Source organism: Protopterus annectens, chromosome 5.part0 (assembly GCF_019279795.1).
Source record: "Protopterus annectens isolate FY-2018-M chromosome 5.part0, PAN1.0, whole genome shotgun sequence".
In the NCBI taxonomy this organism is placed as follows: Eukaryota; Metazoa; Chordata; order Ceratodontiformes; family Protopteridae; genus Protopterus; species Protopterus annectens.
The window spans coordinates 1,519,995,466-1,520,015,101 of record NC_056735.1 but is presented as its reverse complement, the minus strand read 5'-3'; the positions used below and the strand labels follow the sequence as shown (position 1 = coordinate 1,520,015,101).

At 42.1% G+C, this 19,636-nt stretch overlaps 1 protein-coding gene across 1 annotated transcript in view; it reads right to left on the bottom strand.

The window, feature by feature from the left end:
• TMEM45A (transmembrane protein 45A) overlaps positions 1–19,636 on the bottom strand; it is a 419,816-nt gene that overhangs the window by 125,368 nt on the left and 274,812 nt on the right. Inside the window, exon 5 of the mRNA XM_044071333.1 lies at positions 5,907–6,049. Coding sequence (XP_043927268.1) covers positions 5,907–6,049 — 143 coding nt within the window. The remainder of the gene's footprint in view (positions 1–5,906; positions 6,050–19,636) is intronic.

Below are 19,636 nucleotides of genomic sequence, written 5' to 3'. Positions count from 1 at the left end.
AGATGTTGTAAGAGAATGTCCTTGCTTTCTGCTTGAATGAGGCAGTCGTCCAGGTATGGGTATATTTGAATTCCTCTTTGTCTGCAGTATGAAATTACTGGTGTCAGGCATTTTGTGAAGACCCTGGGTGCAGTAGATAAGCCAAAGGGCAGTGCAGAGAATTGGTAATGGGTTGAACCTGCAATGAAACGGAGGTATCCTCTGCAATTTTGTCTGATAGGGACATGCAGGTATGCCTCCTTGAGGTCCAATATTACTAGCCAAGCTTTATTGCCCAACATGGGAAGAAGCTGCTGTAGTGTTAGCATCTTGAATTTGGGTACTTGCAAGAAGGTGTTTAGAAACGAAAGGTCCAGAACAGGTCTCCAAGCATTGTCCTTTCTGGGGACTAGAAAGAGCCTTGAGTAAAATCCTTGGCCTTGCTCCTGTGTAGGTACCAGTTGAATGGTTCTCATGTCCATGAGAGCTGTAATTTGTTTTTGTGCCTCTGCCCATTGATTTTGTGGCAGGTTTGGCATTCCTTTTTTCATTGGCAAGGTGTGGAAGTGGAATCTGTATCCTTGTGAGATAATGTCTAAGACCCATTTGTCCTTTGTGATGATGCGCCAGTTGTCTGCAAAAAGTGCTAATTTTCCTCCCAAGTGAGCTGCCAAGAGAGCTTTGTTTGGCAGTTTGAGGTTTAAGTCATTGTGTTTGTCTTCTAGTAGTTTGGGACCTGTCTTCTCCTCCCTTCTGTGTTGCAGAGCCCCATTGGCGAGATTTGTAAGGGATTTGTGCTTGACCTCTGCCCCTTGGGCGTCTGTATTTACGCCTCTGTGGTCTGTCAGAAGCTGGAAAGGACCAATTTTTTGTTGGCCAATTTCTGCTGAAGCGTGGGGGTTGTACCTGTAAGAAATCTTTGACCGTCTGCATAGATTTTGCCTTATCCTCCATTTTCCTTAAAACCTCTTCTGCTTTTACTCCAATTAAGACATCCTGCTGTAAGGGTGCATCTAGTAACTTTGCTTTAACATGATCAGGCAGAGTTTGTTCCTTTAACCAAGCATGCCTACGTATAACAGACCCAGTAACAGCTGCTCTACCTGAAGCTTCCAAGGAATCAAATCCACATTGTAAAGTATGTTTGCCCACCTGTTCAGCTGCATGCAACAGATCCTGCATTTCCTTGAATTCAGACTGTTGTGGGTGCGTGCTCATCTTTTGTTTTATTTGAGACATTAGGAATTGCTGGTATTTCAGCATGTGGAATTGACAATTTAGTGCTCTCATAGCTAGAGTAGCTGAGGTGTAAACCTTCTTCCCCCACCTATCTAGTGGTCTGGAGTCCCTTCCAGAGGGTACAGGATTTTTAACCATAGAAGCCTTAGCCCCTTTGGGACCCTGGGATATTGTCTCTGGGTCAGCAACAGGGCTTTTGTAAAGGAATTTGTGTGAGTCAGGCACTCTATAATATCTGTCTGGTTTGGCTAGAGCAGGAGGCAGAGAATCTGGATTTAGACTAGATTTTAAGTAAACATCATCCACAATGTCTAAAACTGGAGGGATAGCAAGTGATCTGTGCTGGGGGAGCAAAAGAAACTCTCGGAGCCTTTTCTTTGAATCAGAGTAGTCCTGACCTTCCCAGTGGAAATGTTCCTTCATGGTATGTAAGGTTTCCCCAAAGGAATAGTCTTCAGGGGGAGAAGCTGCAGGAATGGAATCTTCAGCATCAGAATCTTCATAAGGGGGAAAGGAGTAATCCTGCTCCTCAGAAGAGCCTGAGGAAATAGACACTTGATCAGAGGAGACATAATCCTCCTCTTGTCTAGGCCTTTTGTCTGGGGGGGGGGGGTTGGGAACCCCTGATTAAAGAAATCAAATCTTCAGCCATTTTAAGCATCTGTTTCTTAGGCAAGGGGCCTTGAACTGGAGACTGGTGTGCAGTCTTTTTTGGTTTTAGACGTGTCTTAAGCTTAGCATAAGATTTTATGGTGAGAGTAGTCGGTCTGAAGACACCTTCTGTAACCGAAGGTGTTTCCACAGCACCAGCTTCTCCTTCTGCAACGTTGTCAGTAGGGCCTAAAGAAAATGGCTGCGTCGGCCTAGAACTCTCTGCTTGAGAATCCGAAGCGGTCTGGGGTTGCAATTCTACGGTTGCCAGGGGCTGCGTAGGTGCCTCACTGAAAACCGGAGAACCGGTGACCAGCCTAGCCGAGGCCATGGAGTCTGGCTTGGATCTAGACTGCCTGTCTTTATCTTTGCGTTTTTTATGCACGCCGGTAGTCGGTTGCTCCGATGGCATAGTGTAATTAAATTTCCTACCGAAGTAGTGTCATGCGAAATCAAATCGTATCTGTGTCCTCCATTGCTGTAATCCAAAAGAAACGGAAGTGCTAGGTTGTGTAACAGTAAAAGCACCTGTAGTACTGGCACTTTCTCGTCAGTTGGAGCTACCTTGCCCTAAAGGAATAGTAGGAAGGGAGTCCTGGGTACCATTGTTGCAAACAGGTTTAAATTGAACATTGTCGTTGACCAGTAAATCAATTTTGTGACCCAAACCTGAAATATGGGTATTAAAAGTGCCAGTAAGATCAGTCAGCTTGTTTATAGCTGTGGTAAGTTCATTTCATCGTGCATGCCCCTGGTGCTCCCTCTGCTCTGTGTGGAAGAACCCATACTGAAAACCAAATGAAACAGTACAAAACTAAGAAACCACAAAGCGAGCTGACACCACAGGAACAAGAATAAAATTTAATGTTGAGCGCTTTCATCACAAATTACAGTTGACTTCTTCAGAAAAACCAGAGTATCACCCCTCATCTCCTTAAATACACATTACAAAGACATCATTAACAGGTGTGTGTTGAACATCATTTGCATTTAAAGATACAGACTCCCTTTTTCTTACATACAAAACTAAAAATCATGTTGCACTGCTTATGATATCGAATAATGTTAAAAACTCCAAGCTTAAGATGTTAACATAAGTTATATGAAATGATAAAATATTCTAATAATAATGTTGTAATAATGTAATAATAAAAGTTAACAAATTACATGAAAAAGTTTGCTTTTAGTTTCAAAAAACTAGTCATTGACGCCATGTCATTCAGTCCTGGATTACTGTTGGCATTAACCCTCAATTGCCATAACAGTTCTTTATATTCAAGTAAATATTCCATAGGGCCTCCTTTCTCATCCACTGTAAGTTGTTCAAGAACTGTGAATTTGAAATTGTGACCTGGGTAGGTATTGACATGTTTGGCTGTTGAATTTTTTAAATTCACTTTCCTAATGTCATATAAATGCTGGTAAATATGTGTTCGAAAGGCATTCTTGGTTTTGCCTATGTAAAAACAGGCACACGTCTGACAAATACCAGCGGTTCCCTATTAGAATCCTGAAACACTATAAGCCTGAAAGTCAAAATCCTGAAAACTAATGACTGAAAATGCAAAATCTCGAAAATGCAAAATCCTGAAAGTCAAAATCCTGAAAACACAAATAATGCTAATATGTCACTATAAAGACACTAATATCTACCAACTGACCCTGACCCTAACCCTAACCCTAAGGTCCGTCACTATCGCACACTCACCTGACCCGCGCCCTAACCCTAACTCACTTAAACCGCCCCTAACCCCAATATTTGTCACTATTGCATACATGCCTAACCTGCGCTCTAACCCTAACTCACTTATATCGCCCCTAACCCTAACATAAAACCAACCGCACACTTACCTGGACCCAACGCATGACCTAACACCACAGGGCTAACAATAGCAAAGCCACAATGACGTCAGTATGTCCATTTTGTGTTTTCAGGATTTTGACTTTCAGGATTTTGCATTTTCGAGATTTTGCATTTTCAGTCATTAGTTTTCAGGATTTTGACTTTCAGGCTTATAGTGTTTCAGGATTCTAATAGGGAACCATACCAGCATATATGACATTCTTACTACTACAATTGTACTTATGTAGTAGTTTCACCCATCCATAACATTTAAGGAATACACTATCACCTTCCAAGATATATTTGCAGTGGGTACACTGTCTACATTTGGACATTCTCCCTTGTTCTCCTAAGGTATTACCGCCTTTTTTCCTCTCTAAGATGTTTTTAACACAGATGTCCTTTCTATACACAACCACTGGGGCAACCCCAAATCTCTCTCTCAAATCTGGGTCCCCTGACAAAATAAACCAATTCTTGAAAACTATGTCCCAAATCAGTGGGAACTGGGGTGTGTAAGTTAATATAAGGCCATGGTGGAAACTACCAAACTGTGTGCTTTATTGGAGAACAGTAATTCATCTTCTGGTAGTTTCCACCATGGCCTTATATTAACTTACACACCCCAGTTCCCACTGATTCAGGACATTGTTTTCAAGAATTGGTTTATTTTGTCATGGGACACAGATTTGAGAGAGAGAATTGGGGATGCCCCAGTGGTTGTGTATAGAAAGGACATCTGTGTTAAAAACATCTTAGAGAGGAGAAAAAGGTGGTAATACTTTAGGAGAACAAGGGAGAATGTCCAAATGTAGACAGTGTACCCACTGCAAATATATCTCGGAAGGTGATAGCGTATTCCTTAAAGGTTATGGATGGGTGAAACTACTACATAAGTACAATTGTAGTAGTAAGAATGTCATATATGCTGGTATTTGTCAGACATGTGCCTGTTTTTACATAGGCAAAACCAAGAATGCCTTTCGAACAGGTATTTACCAGCATTTATATGACATCAGGAAAGTAAATTTAAAAAATTCACTGGCCAAACATGTCAATACCTACCCAGGTCACAATTTCAAATTCACAGCTCTTGAACAACTTAGGAGGATGAGAGAGGAGGCCCTATGGAATATTTACTTGAATATAAAGAACTGTTACGGCAATTTAAGGTTAATGCCAACAGTAATCCAGGATTGAATGACATGGTGTCATTGACTAGTTTTTTTAAACTAAAAGCAAACTTTTTATGTTAACATCTTAGGCATGAAGTTTTTAACATTATTAGATATCATAAGCAGTGCAACATGATTTTTAGTTTTGTATGTAAGAAAAAGGGAGTCTGTATCTTTAAATGTAAATGGTGTTCAACACACACCTGTTAATGATGTCTTTGTAATGAGTATTTAAGGAGCTGAGGGGTGATGCTCTGTTTTTTCTGAAGAAGTCAACTGCAATTTGTGACGAAAGCGCTCAACATTAAATTTTATTCTTGTTCCTGTGGTGTCAGCTCGCTTTGTGGTTTCTTGATTTTGTGTGCGTGTGGAATGTGTGGTTTGTCTTTGATGATAAACATTTACTTTCTTTCTAGGAAATGGAGGTAAAATAAGAAAATAAGTAAATAAATACAAAAGGAGATGGGTACAGATAACTTTAGATGAGAAACTTCATATATTTAGAAAATAAATCCCAGCATCCCATTACTCTCTTAACCAGGAGGGATAGATGTAGACAACAGAAAGAGGAATTAAAAAAATCACAAGGTTTCTTCCTAAACAAAAATGGACTGCTGCAGTGGATTGGCACATATTCCCAAACTCTCTTGAACAACGCTATGTTACTCAATTACACCTAACACACTTTAATGCTGAATTAAATAAAAAATATACTACAAGTACTGTAAGAAACAGAAACATATTTTAGTCAAACCAGGGAAGCACAACACCTTTGCAAAATAATAACATCTAAAAACCGAGTGGAGATTCACATTTAGCATACAATAATTTAATGCATCTCCCGTCACCCACTAATAGCAAAAGTACAGTGCCTCAAAGAATGCGAGTTCCTGCCTAAACCTTTCTCAATTCATTCTTGTTTGAATTGTTGTAATTTCTATTTTATTTTCTGAGGTGTAACAAAAGTAAATTTACTTCAAGTAAACATTTTAAAACTGGTCTCCCATTATTAAACTTACCAGTAAACAATACTATAACTGATAGCCACGACAAGGATTGAAAAGGCGAAATGCCAGCAAAAGCACATTGTGACAAACATCATATTATTGCTGTCAAGGAGATTCCATTCTGCACCATTAGGTGGATATAGTATAAAGCCAATCTGTAAAACAAAACAGTATTATTAAAGCAAGCATTGTTCTTTACATGAGACATTCTACTGATAGAGGCACGCTAACGCAGAATATTACATAAGTACTTTTACCCCTACAAGAACGGTGTTGCAGTTTCACTTAACTGTATGACTCACCTTAATTTAATTTACCTTATGGCTTACCATAGGACTGGCTATATAGGAAACACTGCAAAGCTCGAGGTCTTCAAATAGCTTGAGGCCAAGTCCCTATCCCATGATGTGCCTGGAATTACATCAGATCTTGTTTGCTGCGTATAATACCATATGTCATTCTTTCACTCCCTAGAGAAAGGTATAGAAGGATTGAGTAACCAGGATGGATCCAGCATCTCGCTCATCTTTCAGCCCAGGAGGGGATAGGAGGGAGGGACGTAAGAATGAAGGCAAGATGAACAACTCACATGGAACGTTATGGTAAGTACATAACTTCTTTATGTGAAGTTGTTCAATCTCGCCGTTCATTCTTTACTGATGGGTAGCGTCCCAAGCACAATCAACCTCGGCTAGGTCACGGGAGTATATTTCTCAGGACCGTGGATCCAAAGGAGGCCCTGTCCCTGGAGGCCTCGTCAACTTTGTAATGAGTGATAAAGGTATGAGGTTTTGACCAAGTGGCTGCTGCACAAATATCATCAATGGGAAGCCTGGCAGAAAAGGCTGATGATGTACAAACTGCTCTGGTCAAGTGAGCTTTAATCCTGTGTTGCAAAGGCATATTGGCAGCTGAATAGGCAAAGGTGATACAATCAAATAACCATTTAGACAGAGTTGTTTTAGCCACTGGTCTACCCTTCCTGGAGTCCAAGAATGAAACAAAAAGCTGGTCTGATTTTCTGAAATCTTTTGTTCTATCGAAATAAAATCTGAGCTGTATGTGAATATCAAGCTAAGCTTATGCAGCATATACTCTAAACTGTTTGAATGGTTGGGGAAAAAGACTGGCAAATCAACAGTCTACTTGAGATTGGTTTCAGTGCAAACTTTGGGCAAAAAGGAGGGGTTTCTTCTAAGTGAAAATGTGTCAGCATGGAATATCAAATATGGAGGCTTGATGGATAAAGCCTGAAGCTCTGACACTGAGGGCAGAAGTAATAGCTACCAGAAAGATGGTTTTCCATTATAAAAATTTGAGGTCACAAGAGGAAGCTGGTTCAAAAGGAGAAAGAATTATCCGGGAAAGCATAAAATTTAGATTCCATGGAGAATAGGGAGATTTCACAGGTGGTCTATTATGAAAGGTCCCTTTGAGAAAGGCTTTAGATTACTTGTGAGACATGATATTCAACCCTTCAAATCCAAGATGAAAAGTAGAAATAGCAGCCAATTGAACACGAACTTTTGCTGCTGCGGCTCCTTTGTTAAAAATCATAGTCAAAAACTCTAAAATGGAGGCCATAGGGGCTTTGTAAGGATTGATATTATTTTTAGAGGCCCATATAGAAAATTTCTTCCATTTGCTAAGATATAGTTTCATAGTAGAAGATATATGAGAAGATAAAAGGATCTGTTTTGTCTCATTGGAAAGGTAATGGAACCTGGCTATGATAGGAACTGGAGCAGCCAAGCTGTCAGCTTCAGGGACTGCAGAGAGGGATGAAGATCCCCCGATGAATGGGTTAGAAGGTCTGGAACTGGGTCCAGAATCCAAGGATCCACCAAAAGATGAAGTCGAAGGAAGGGGAACCAAATCTGATGAGGCCAATGAGGGGCTATTAGAATGATGGTCCTTCCCAGGGTTTTTACTTTCTGTAGAACTTTGGGTATCAACAGGATTAGAGGAAATGCATAGAGGAGATCCGGAGGCCAAGCATGTATGAGTGCATCCCTTCGGGCTTCTCCCGGAGGAGGAGTGAGGGCAAAGTAGCTTCTGCATTTCGTGTTCATGTAACTGGCAAAAAGTCTGCAGCAAGGCTTGCCCCACCTGTGGAATCTCCTGTCTGCTATTTCTTTCTTGAGGGACCACTCATGGGGCAACAAGATAGCCCTGCTGAGCTTGTCTGCTATCACGCTGGATTTCCCCGGGATAAGAATTGCCAACAGAAAGCGCTGGGTGGAAACAGCCCACTGCCATACTCTGAGGGCCTCTCAACAAATGGGGTAAGATCTGGTTCCTCCTTGTTTGTTCAAATACCAGACCACCGACATGTTGTCTGTCTGAATCGCAATCGTACACAGAGGAAGAAAGTCCTGAAAGTACTGCAATGCCAGAAGTACCACTCTCATATCCAGGATATTGATATGAAGATGTGTCTCTGATCGGTCCATGTGCCTTGGGCTGTCTTTCCCTGAAAATGCCCCCCCACCCTATCAGGGAAGCATCTGTGGTCACTGTGGCTGCTGGAGGGGGTAGCACAAATGGGTGTCCTATCGTGACATGAAGTGAGGTCAACCACCACTGAAGGTCCTTTTTGCAGGAATCTGTGATCATTATAGTGTGAGACATGGGAAGCTCTTGGTAAGACCATTGAGTAAACAACAGCCACTGTAGTATCTGCATGTGCATACGAACTAGTGGTATGGCTAAAATTGCTGCTGCCATCATGCCTAATAAATTCAGAACTTCTGATGTTGGTGCCCTGTCTTTTGATATCAGGAGGCTGAGATGCTGATGAAGAAGAGAGACTCTAATGGAAGCCTTAGTTTGGTGGTGGTGTCCAACTCTGCCCCGATAAAAACGATATGCTGCAATGGCGACATGGCAGAGTTTTCTGAGTTGACTGTAATGCCCACATGATTGCAGAGTGACAGAGTGGACTCCCTGGCCTGAGTGAGTTGATGCCTGGTGGTGGCGGTAAGGAGCCAATTGTCTAGGTACAGAAACACCTGGAATCCTAGATGCCTCAGGTGAGCCGTGACCACTGCCTTGCATTTGAACACTCTGGGGGCTGTAGTGAGACCAAAGGGTAGGGCTCGAAACTGGTAATGACTGGCTTCCAGCTGGAAGCGCAGGTGATCCCTGGATGGCCTAGCCATTTTTATGTGGCAGTACGCATTTTTGAGATCTATCGAGCACATCCAATTGTCTTTCCCTAAGAAGGGAAGTATAGACTGAAGCATGACCATCCAAAACTTCTCTTTCTTTACGTACTGGTTCAGTTTGCTGAGGTCCAATATGGGTCTCCAGTCCCCCGTCTTCTTTGGACCAAAAAGAATCTTGAGTAAGTTCCGGATCCTGTCTGGTCTGCTGGGACTGGTTGGATGACTCTTTCTTAGCAACGTTTGGACCTCTATTGCTGCCTGTTCCCTGTAACTGGGTGGAACATCCGGAATTTTTCTTATGATTGGAGGGGGTGTGGTGAATGGGATGAAGTATCCTTTGGAAATGATACTTTGTACCCAGCTGTCTTTTGTTATTTTGAACCAGGAGTCTGGATACAAAGATAAGCAACCCCCGACTGCCTCCAGAGCAGGACAGTTGGGCCTCCTCTCAGGAGCACTGGTAGGGTTTCCCAGAGAAGTGATCTCTGTCGCCCTGGTGTTGCGGACCCCCTCTGCCATGAGGGCGGTATCTTGCATTATTGCCCCCTCCTCTACCCCTGGAGGGGGGTTCACCACTTGTGTACTGAAAGGCTCCTTCGGCTTTTTGGAACCACATTTTTCCTCTGCTTTGACCTTTAGGGTAGGGTCGGGTGGGGGTGGAAAAACGGACTCTGATGGCAGACAGAGTCTTTCTGTCCTGTTCACACCTGGTTAAGGTTTCCCTCACTTTAGGCCCAAAAAGGGATAAGCCATCAAAGGGAGTGTTCACAAAGGATGACTTGAAGGGCTCCGCGAAGGAACACAAACACATCCAGGAATGCCTCCTAAGAACAATTCCTGTACCACTGCCCTACTCATTCCATCAGCTGCATAAGAGATGAGGCGCATGGATGAGTTGACAATAGAATTGAGGGTAGCAAGCTGGGCGGCAACTTTGTCGGAAGCTCCTGCAGCTACTGTACCCTGAAGTGCATCTCCTAACTTTTTAAGGAGATGTCTTTGTAACCTAGTAAAATGGGTTAAACAGTTTAGCGAACAAAGGGCAAAAGTCGATGAACTAAACATGCACTTCCCATACCTATCCATAATGCTGGAGTCTCTTTTAGGAGGATGGATAGATGAGGAAGTCTCAGACATTTCCTTTTTGGTGGCTGCCGCCACCACCATGGCATCAACAGGAACACCTTTTGTTAAAAAGGTTTTGTCAAGGGGGGCAGAAATTAATTTATTAGGCCTCCTTGAGACAGGCTCCATAGTATCCAGGGACTCCCATGCCCTTTGTGAGACCAGCTGCGTCAGCTCATCGAAGGGTGGTGATACCCAACAGGTGGAGGGCTGAGACTCGAAAGCCTTCAGGAGAAATTGCAGTTGTGTACACTTACCATAAATGTAGATGTTCAAGTGTATTCACTGTTGCAGTCATTACATTTGAGTAACCTGCTGGCAGGATGCCCTCAGTCAGCCTGATTAACAAAGTCTTGGGTCCTGCGTTGGTTGCTGTCCCTTCTTCCACGACGTCAGGTCTTTAGGGGTATAAAACATGCAGCCAACGCCATTACATCAGTTTTTCTTGCCCCAATGTCAAGTGCCCCCCCAAATGGGGAGACAAATATTTAAGTAATTAAAAACATAAAAATATATGCCTCCAAACAAAAGCAAATACACCAAAAAGGCTTTTAAGCATAGTTAAGGAAAGCAGAGGCATAGTAAGAGAAAAACAGGGGGTTGGAGGGAGGGTAACCAGGACTGCAACAGTGAATACACTTGAACATCTATATTTATGGTAAGTGTACACAACTATACTATGTTCTTCGTGTTTCACTGTTGCAGTCATTACATTTGGGTAAATTCCCAAAGCTATGGTTGGGCGGATGGATTTTATATAGCATTAGAACCAGCTATATGGCCCTGCAGGACAGCAGTGGCAAAGCCACCTCTGGATTTAGAGAAGAAAAGTAGATGGTAATGTTTGGTGAACGTATGAACCAAGCTCCAGGTAGCAGCTTCTAGAATGTCTCTGGTAGAAACACCTCTGAGAAAGGCTGTAGAGGTAGATGCAGCCCTGGTGGAATGAGATCTGATCCCCTGGGGGATAGTTTTACCATGGTGCATATAGCAAAAACTAATACAATGGCTTATCCATTTGGAAATAGTCTGGTTTGAAATAACCTTTACCTCTGCCCCTGCAGTAAATGCCACCAGTAGCTGTTCAGATTTTCTTTGAGATTTTGTCCTGTTTAAGTAAAATCTAAGTTGTCTGTGTACATCCAATGAATGCAGAATTCATTCCTCCTTGTTCTGTGGATTGGGAAAGAAAGTTGGCAAATGAATGGTCTGAATAAGAGCCACACTGGATAACACCTTAGGCATGAAGGATGGATTGGTCCTGAGAGACACCCTGTCTGCATGAAAAATAATGAAAGGCTCCACTGCCATAAGGGCCTGTAATTCAGAAATCCTTCTAGCTGAAGTGACTGCTAAAAAGGAAAGCTGTTTTTCAGGAAAGAAATTTTAAGTCTGCAGTAGCAGCTGGCTTGAAAGTAGTGAGAATGAGTTTTTCCAATACAAAATTGAGGTCCCAGGCAGGGGTTGGAGCTCTCCTGGGTGGTCTTAAGTTTCGGCCCCTCTGAGATACTGTTTTAGCAGAGGATGAAAGAAGAGGTGAGGTTCTGTATTGTAATGAGCTGAAATGGCAGAGGCATGGATTTTTATGGAAGAAAAGGACATGCCCTTGTGAAGCATCTCAGTTAAGTATTGCAGAATCTGAGGAATATTGGACATTGCTGTGCTTATTCCTTGTGACTGGTTCCAGGCACAGAATCTTTTCCATTTGTCAGCATAAGATTTTCTAGTACTAGGCCTTCTAGCCTCCAAAATGACATCCATCACAAGTTTGCTGTGGGATGCCAAGGGTGAAATTAGTTGATTAGCTATGCTGCAAGAGTCAAAGTTTGGCGCTGAGTGTGCAGAATTTGGTAGTTCTGCTGAGACAGTAGGTAAAGTGTCTGAGGCAGGTGCCATGGAGGAAGGTGTGACACACTGCGCAGGAGTGGGTACCAGTGTTGGCGAGGCCAGTCTGGAGCAATCAGAATTATTTTTGATTTGTCCAGTTTGACTTTTAGTAGAACTTTGGAGAGCAGAGGCAGAGGGGGAAAGCATAGGCTGATAGTTTTTTCCAGCTGAATGATAGAGCATCCACTTTCCAAGCTTTTTTGTGATGAATTCTTATGCAGAATTTGTCCAACTGATTGTTCTGGGGTGAGGCAAAAAGATCTATGTCTGGGCTCCCCCATTTGCATGTCAACATGTTGAAAACTTGTGGTTCCAGTTTCCATTCGTGTGGGTCCATAAGATTTCTGCTTAGTTCGTCTGCCAGAGTATTTAGCTTTCCTGGCAGGAATGAGCTTGTAGTTGTATTTGACAGGTCAAGGCCATGTTTTTTTTTTTTTTCCATAATAAATTTTTATTGAAATATATTTTCCAAAAACATTACAAAAATACAATAAACATCACACACATAATACACTATAACTACTACAAACCATTTATACAATATCTACATGAAATGCTTCCTATATTTAATATATTCCTAAAATCAGTATCATGCTAATATAATATTGAAGACCTTTTCCCATATTTTCGGGTTATTAATATTTTTGTTAGTTTGTTTCAGAAGTAATTTATGTGCTAGTATATGTTTTATAGCCACAAGCTTAAAATTATTCCATGATGTCTTATGTGGTTCTAGCCAATTTATGGCTATATAGAGTTTCATCAGCAAAAAAATATTCATACAAATAATAGTTTGCGATCTGGAAAGCTCTCTTGGAGGAATGTGTAGAATCATAAATTCCCATGACAGTGTAGAACTTTGATAACCCATCTTTTACAGTTGTACTTTAAGAGAGTTCCAAAGTTTATATACGCATTTACAACTCCAGAACATATGAAGAAGATCCGCTGTTTGATCTGCACAGTATGGACAAATTGGAGAATTCCTAGGGTTAAATTTATATAATCTAAGATGTGTGTAATATGCATTGTTCCAAATCATCAATTGCGTGTACATCAGTTTTTGAAAAGAAACTGATTTCCTAGTTATATCAATTGCTTTTAATATCCGATTGTCTGTTACTGTTACTTTGTTTACCCAATACTCTGAAAGCAAAATTTTGTCCTGAAATTTCAAATCCTTAATTAATTTGTATGCAGTTGCTATAAATTTAGTGTCTTGTTGGATACCTTGCCACAATTCAGAGCACAAGGCCATGTTTTTTATTTTATTTATCATTTGTTGACCGGGAATGTCTGACTAGGTTCCACAGAGCCTGTTTTCAGCGGAGGCCCGGGGAGAAATGGCTAGTCTGCAAAGGGGGTAGGAGTGTGTACTCCCCTGCTTGTTTATGTACCACATAACTGTGGTGTTGTCTGTTTTTATCAGTAGTTGTCCTGGATGAAGGTAGTCCTTGAAGGCTGTCAGTGCATTCTGCACAGCTAGCATCTCTTTCTGATTGATATGTAGGTGCATTTGATTTGGGCTCCATTTGCCCTGAATGCACTTCCCTGCCAGATAAGCCCCCCAAGCATAGTCTGATGCATCTGTAGTCAGGGTTTGGGCGGCAGGGGGTGGAGTGAATGTCAGTCCCTTGTTCTGGTGGTAGGCCCCTGCCCACCATAGGAGCTCTAGTTGCAGGCAAGGTATGACAGGAATAACTGTTTCCAGGCTGTGACAATGTTGACTCCATAAACTTTTTAAGTACCAGTGAAGTTTCCTCATATGCAGTCTTGCATATGGAATTAGAAGAATGCAGGAGGCCATGAACCCCAAAGCTAGCAGAATTTGACTTGCAGATAGCAGGGTTTTTGTGGCCACCTGTTTGAAATAAGTCACCAATTGAATTTGCTTTTCTGGCGTAAGGTAAGTCATCAGGACAGCTGTATTCAAGCTTGCACCCAGGAATGTAATTTTTTGAGAGGGTACCAGTTGTAATTTCTTTTCATTTATGGTGTACCCTAGACAAGTTAGAACCCTTTTTACAAATGCCAGATGCTTTAGAAGAATGTCCTTGTTTTCTGCCTGAATTAGACAATCATCCAGGTATGGATACATCTGAATATTTCTTTGCCTGCAAAATGCAATTACTGGTGCCAGGCACTTTGTGAAGACCCTGGGCACAGTAGATAAGCCAAAGGGCAGCGCAGAGAACTGATAATGTAAATAGCCTGCTTTGAAGTGGCGGTATCTTCTGCAATATTCCCTGATTGGGATATGCAGGTAAGCCTCTTTTAAGTCTAGAGTTACCAACCAGGCATCTTTGCCTAGCATAGGTAGTAACTGTTGGAGAGTCAGCATCTTGAATTTTGGAATGTCCAGAAATGTGTTTAGAGTGGATAAGTCCAGAATTGGATGCCATGATTTGTCTTTTCTGGGTATCACGAAAAGTCTTGAATAGAAACCTTGTCCCTTTTCCTCTTCTGATACTGGTTGAATAGCCCCCATGTTCATGAAGGACAGAACTTGTTTCTGGGCCTCTGCCCACTGATTTGGGGGCAGATCTGGCCATCCATTTGGGATTGGCAATGTGTGGAAGTGAAATCTGTATCCCTGGGATACTATATTTAAAATCCATTTGTCCTGGGTAATAAGTTGCCAGTTTTGTGAATGAAGTGCCAGTTTTCCCCCCAAAGGGGCAGCTAAAGTGCTTGGTGATTGTAGAGGGAAGTGATTGAGACTGTTTACCATAGGGAGGTGCCTTGCTGCTTCCTGATTTGGAGGAGGAGGCATCCCATTGTTTTGTTCTAAAAGTTCCTTGTGACTGAAACCTGGAGCTTTTGGACTGTCTAGATTTGACTTGAGCGGCTCTCGAGGAGTCTGGAAAGGACCAGTTTTTAGTAGGCCATTGCCTACTAAATCTTGGAGGTTGCACTTGTAAGAAATCTTTCACAGTTTGCATAGATTTAGCTTTATCTTCCATCTTTTTTTAACACATCTTCAGCCTTATTACCAAAGAGACAGTCCTGTTGTAAAGGAGCATCCAACAATTTTGCTTTAATATGGTCAGGCAGAGTTTGAGCCAAGCATGCCTTCTTAGCACAGATCCAGTTACAGAAGCACTGCAAGAGGCCTCCAAGGAATTAAAACCACATTGCAAAGTATGTTTTCCAACTTGTTCAGCTGAATGTAATAAATCCTGAAAATCTTTATTTTCCACACAGTCAGAAATTAACATAATTTTCTGTTTAAATAGTCCCATGATATGCTGTTGATATTTATGCATATGAAATTGACAGTTTAAAGCCCTGATTGCCAAGGTTGCAGACGTGTAAACCTTCTTACCCCATTTATCCATCACCCTGGAATTTTTATCAGAAGGGGTAGGATTTTTAGCAGTAGAGGCCTTAATGCCCTTGGGACCCTGAGAAATGGTTTCAGGGTCAGCAATAGGATTTTTGAAAAGGAATTTGTGGGAGTCAGGAACCCTGTAGTATCTGTCTGGCTTACAAGGAGCCAGAGGCAGAGAATCAGGAGTCATACTAGATTCTGAAAAAACATCAACAATGTCTAGAACAGGAGGTATGGCCAAAGGCCTATGCTGAGGAAGAAGAAAATCCCTAAGTCTTTTTTTAGATTCAGAGAAATCCTGACTTTCCCAGTGGAAATGTTCCCTTAAGGTATGCAAAATTTCCCCAAAAGAAAAATCCTCAGGAGGAGAAGCAGAAGGAATGGAATCTTCTGCATCTGAATCCTCATAAGTAGGTATAGACAAATCCTGTTCATTAGAAGAGGCAGAAGAAATAGAATCCTGTTCAGAAGACTCATAATCAATGTCTTGCCTAGGTTTCTTAGAAGGGGGGAGGGGTTGGCTACCCCTGATCAGAGTAATTAAATCTTCAGCTATTTTGATCATTTGTTTTTTAGGCACAGGGGCCTGAACACGTAGCCCAGGTGTCGTTTTTTCAGACATAGATTTAGATTTTGGCCTTAGTTTTGAAGATGGCGTGGGTCTAATATACAAATCTGTAGGTCTGAAAACACCCTCAGAAGCCAGTGCCTGCACAGCGGCTCCGGACCCATCTAAGAAAGAGACATCCACGGGTTCCATAACTGAAGCATCTTGCAGCATACTGGACTCCGAATGGGTCTCAGTAGAGGCCTGCAAATCAGAAGTAGTGGGTATCAGGGACTGCAAAAGCGCCTCAATGAGTAACGGCGAACTGGCAACTGGCTTAGGAGAAGCGTCATCAGTTTTGGACCTCGACGGCCTGTCTCTGTCTTTTTCTTTGCTTTTTTTAAGTATCCCAGTAGTTGGATTGCTAACAGATGACATTTCTGGATAATTAAAACGTGAAGCAAAAATATACCGACGTTTAATAGTGCGTTGATTAAATTTAGCACAAAACCGACAGCAAGGTACATTGTGGTTAGAGCCTAGGCAAGGAATACAGTACAAATGAAAATCCTTATGAGGTATTTGCTTTCCACAAGTAATGCAATTATTAACTTTTACTGACATTGGTAAGGAGCAAGAAAAAGTTTCCCCAACGGGGTACTTAGCTTTTTAGTTGAATACTTCGGTTCTGAAACTTGAAAATGAAAATTTCAGGAGTTGGCCGACCGGCACTTGCGAACTGCTCCGGCTTCGGGCACCACACGGCAAGAAAGACTGATGTAATAGCGTTGGCTGCATGTTTTATACCCATGATGACCTGACATCATGGAGGAAGGGACAGCAACTGAAGCAGGACCCAAGACTTTGTTAATCAGGCTGACTGAGGGCAACCTGCCAGCAGATTTCCCAAATGTAATGACTGCAACAGTGAAACACGAACAACATCTGACTCATTCTCAGTAAGGCTTTTGCATTGCCAGTCACCCCTCTGCCTAAGGATCTCAAGTATCTCAGCAAATTAGATATCCTCAGTGGGGGACCATGGGGACCCTTCTAACTCATCTAAGTCAGTATCTGATGTTAGAGACTCCTGTGAGGAGTCTAGATGTTTCCTCTTACACAATCTTTACCTGGGAACCACATCAGTGGAAGGTTCTGGTGAGGTCTCAGAAGAGCAGGGGCCACCCAATGGGGCTTCCTGAGGCTCTGGATTTCTATGCTTGGTCAGGACATGTGAGGCAGAAGCAGACACAGGCACTTTTGGGGAGGAGGAAGGCAGACCAGAGGTCGAGGATGTCCTAGGAGACATGACTCTCCTCATGGCATCAAAAGCACTTCTACTTTGATGAAAGGGAGCCGATGGATCCGAAGAAACTGTTACCCCTGGCACTGAGACAGTGGGCTCCGAGCCCGAGGAAGGAGCCTAGCTCATCCGAGCCGAGGCTCCGAGAGGCAAAGTTGGAATTGACAAGTCGGTCCGACTGTCCTCCCCGGACCCGACCACAGAGTGTCAGCTCCTAGAGTCCTTGATCGGCACCGAGGATGTCAGAGTGCACGGAGCCAAAAACAGTGGAGCAGGCATTGGCTTCGAGGGCTCCACTAACATCAGGTCTGCCTCCTCCAGCTCTGAAGGACCAGCATGGCTCAGAGGAGGAATAGACTGAGTCAGTGTAAGGGTCTTCGACTCTGAAGCCATTTGGGTCAAAGCAGATAACATTTTTGCTAAGGCCGGTGCCAATAACATCTTCTGCACCACATGATCCACATCCAGATCTGACAGCCTTACAGAGGATCAAGAGGAGCGTACCGAAGGTGGTACCGAATGGAGTAGTGGACTCTTAGGTGCTTCAGACACCGATTCCAAGACTGGAGACTGGCTCTGAAAGGTAAAGACTGTCGGCTCTGATGGTAGTGGAGCCGAAGTCAAAGACGTTTTTGATTTCTTCCAAGTCTGAAGTCTTGGAAGACTTTGAGGACTTACTGTATCCATCTTGGTCACTCAAAGCTTCCTGAAACGATGGTTTCAACAACCCTCTATTAATCAATTTTCTCTTCCTTCCCTGTAACACCCTACAGGAGAAGGAATGGCATATAGCACAGCTGTCTTGTAAATGCAGAGCTCCTAGGCAGTATACATAGTTAATGTGGCTGTCTGTTACAAACATCTTTTGGCCACACTTTGGGCACTTTTTAAACCCAGACTTGGGGTGCTTGTCTTGGTCAGCCATTGAGAAAAAATTACTGTCACACAATATAAAATTGGCAGTAATTGACTACAATAAGCCTTAAAAAAAAGAGCCTAAATCACATACACACACAGCAGAAATGTAAGTTCAATATATATATATATATATATATGTATATATATAAATATATATATATATATATATATATATATATATATATATATATATATATATGACAGTAAAACCCTTTACTGTCACACAATTGTCTAATGCACAATATGAGCAGACTATGCAAAAAAGAAGACAGCTGCTAAGATAACACACTCTAAATATGCTATAAAATATCTAAGTCAGACAATTACTGTTCACTCAAGAAAAACTGTAACAGTAATTATAACTTTAAGCCCTTCCTAAACAACTGAAGGCTAAGCTACTAAATAGAAAAAACTCTACACACACTAAATAATTTTTATATCAAACAATGTGACAAAAGTCACTGACTAAGCACACTCTGACTAGCAAAAAACTTTTAAATTAGGCCTAAAACAAGAGGCCACTAAAAGGCTTTATCACACACTAAGGGAAAGGGACTAAATAGCAAAAATATACACAATAAAGCTATAAGAGCTTCCTAAAACTATTTAAATACAACTATGTAAATTTTATACTAAAGAATTAGAAAATAAGAAGTTATGTACCTACCATAACGTTCCATGTTAGTTGTCTTCTCTCGCCTTCTTTCTTGCTTGATGGGTTCGGAGCCGATCCCTCGGCTCCGACTCGGCACTTGCTTTAGCTCGAGAACTCCTTTTACCAGCTCGAGGCAGCCCCATATCCCATGATGCAAGGCAGGAAGTACCCAGATCTCGTTTGTTGACAAAAGGGCAATAACACCAAGCATAAACAATACTTCCCAAAGGAAGAAGAAACTTACAAATGGAAAAAGGACCAGGTCCGAATGGTCTTTAGCATAATAGTTTCTTATACAAGGTCTGTCCAGGCCAGGGGGAAGGAGGGAGGGTCGCAAGAAAGAAGGCGAGAGAAGACAACTAACATGGAACGTTATGGTAGGTACATAACTTCTTAATGTTAAGTTGTCAATCTCGCCTTCATTCTTGCTTGATGGGACCGTCCCTAGCACCTCTATCCTGGGTGGCTCAATGGAACAAACTCTTGAGGACTGTAGAGCCAAAACTGGCTCTGTCCCTGGAGGCCAAGTCCAATTTGTAATGGGAAACAAAAGTGTGAGGAGTGGCCCAAGTGGCCGCTGCACAAATAGTGTCTAAAGGCAGTCTAGCTTGAAAAGCTGTAGAAGTAGCTAAACTCCTAGTTGAATGTGCTTTAGGTTTTGAGCACAGCTGTTTTCCTCTGATCGTATAAATTTCAGTGATGACCGAAGAAAGCCATCTGGACAAAGTCACTTTAGAAACAGGAAGGCCTTTTTTATTATCCGCATAGGAAACAAAAAGTTGATCAGATTTCCTAAATTTTTTTGTTCT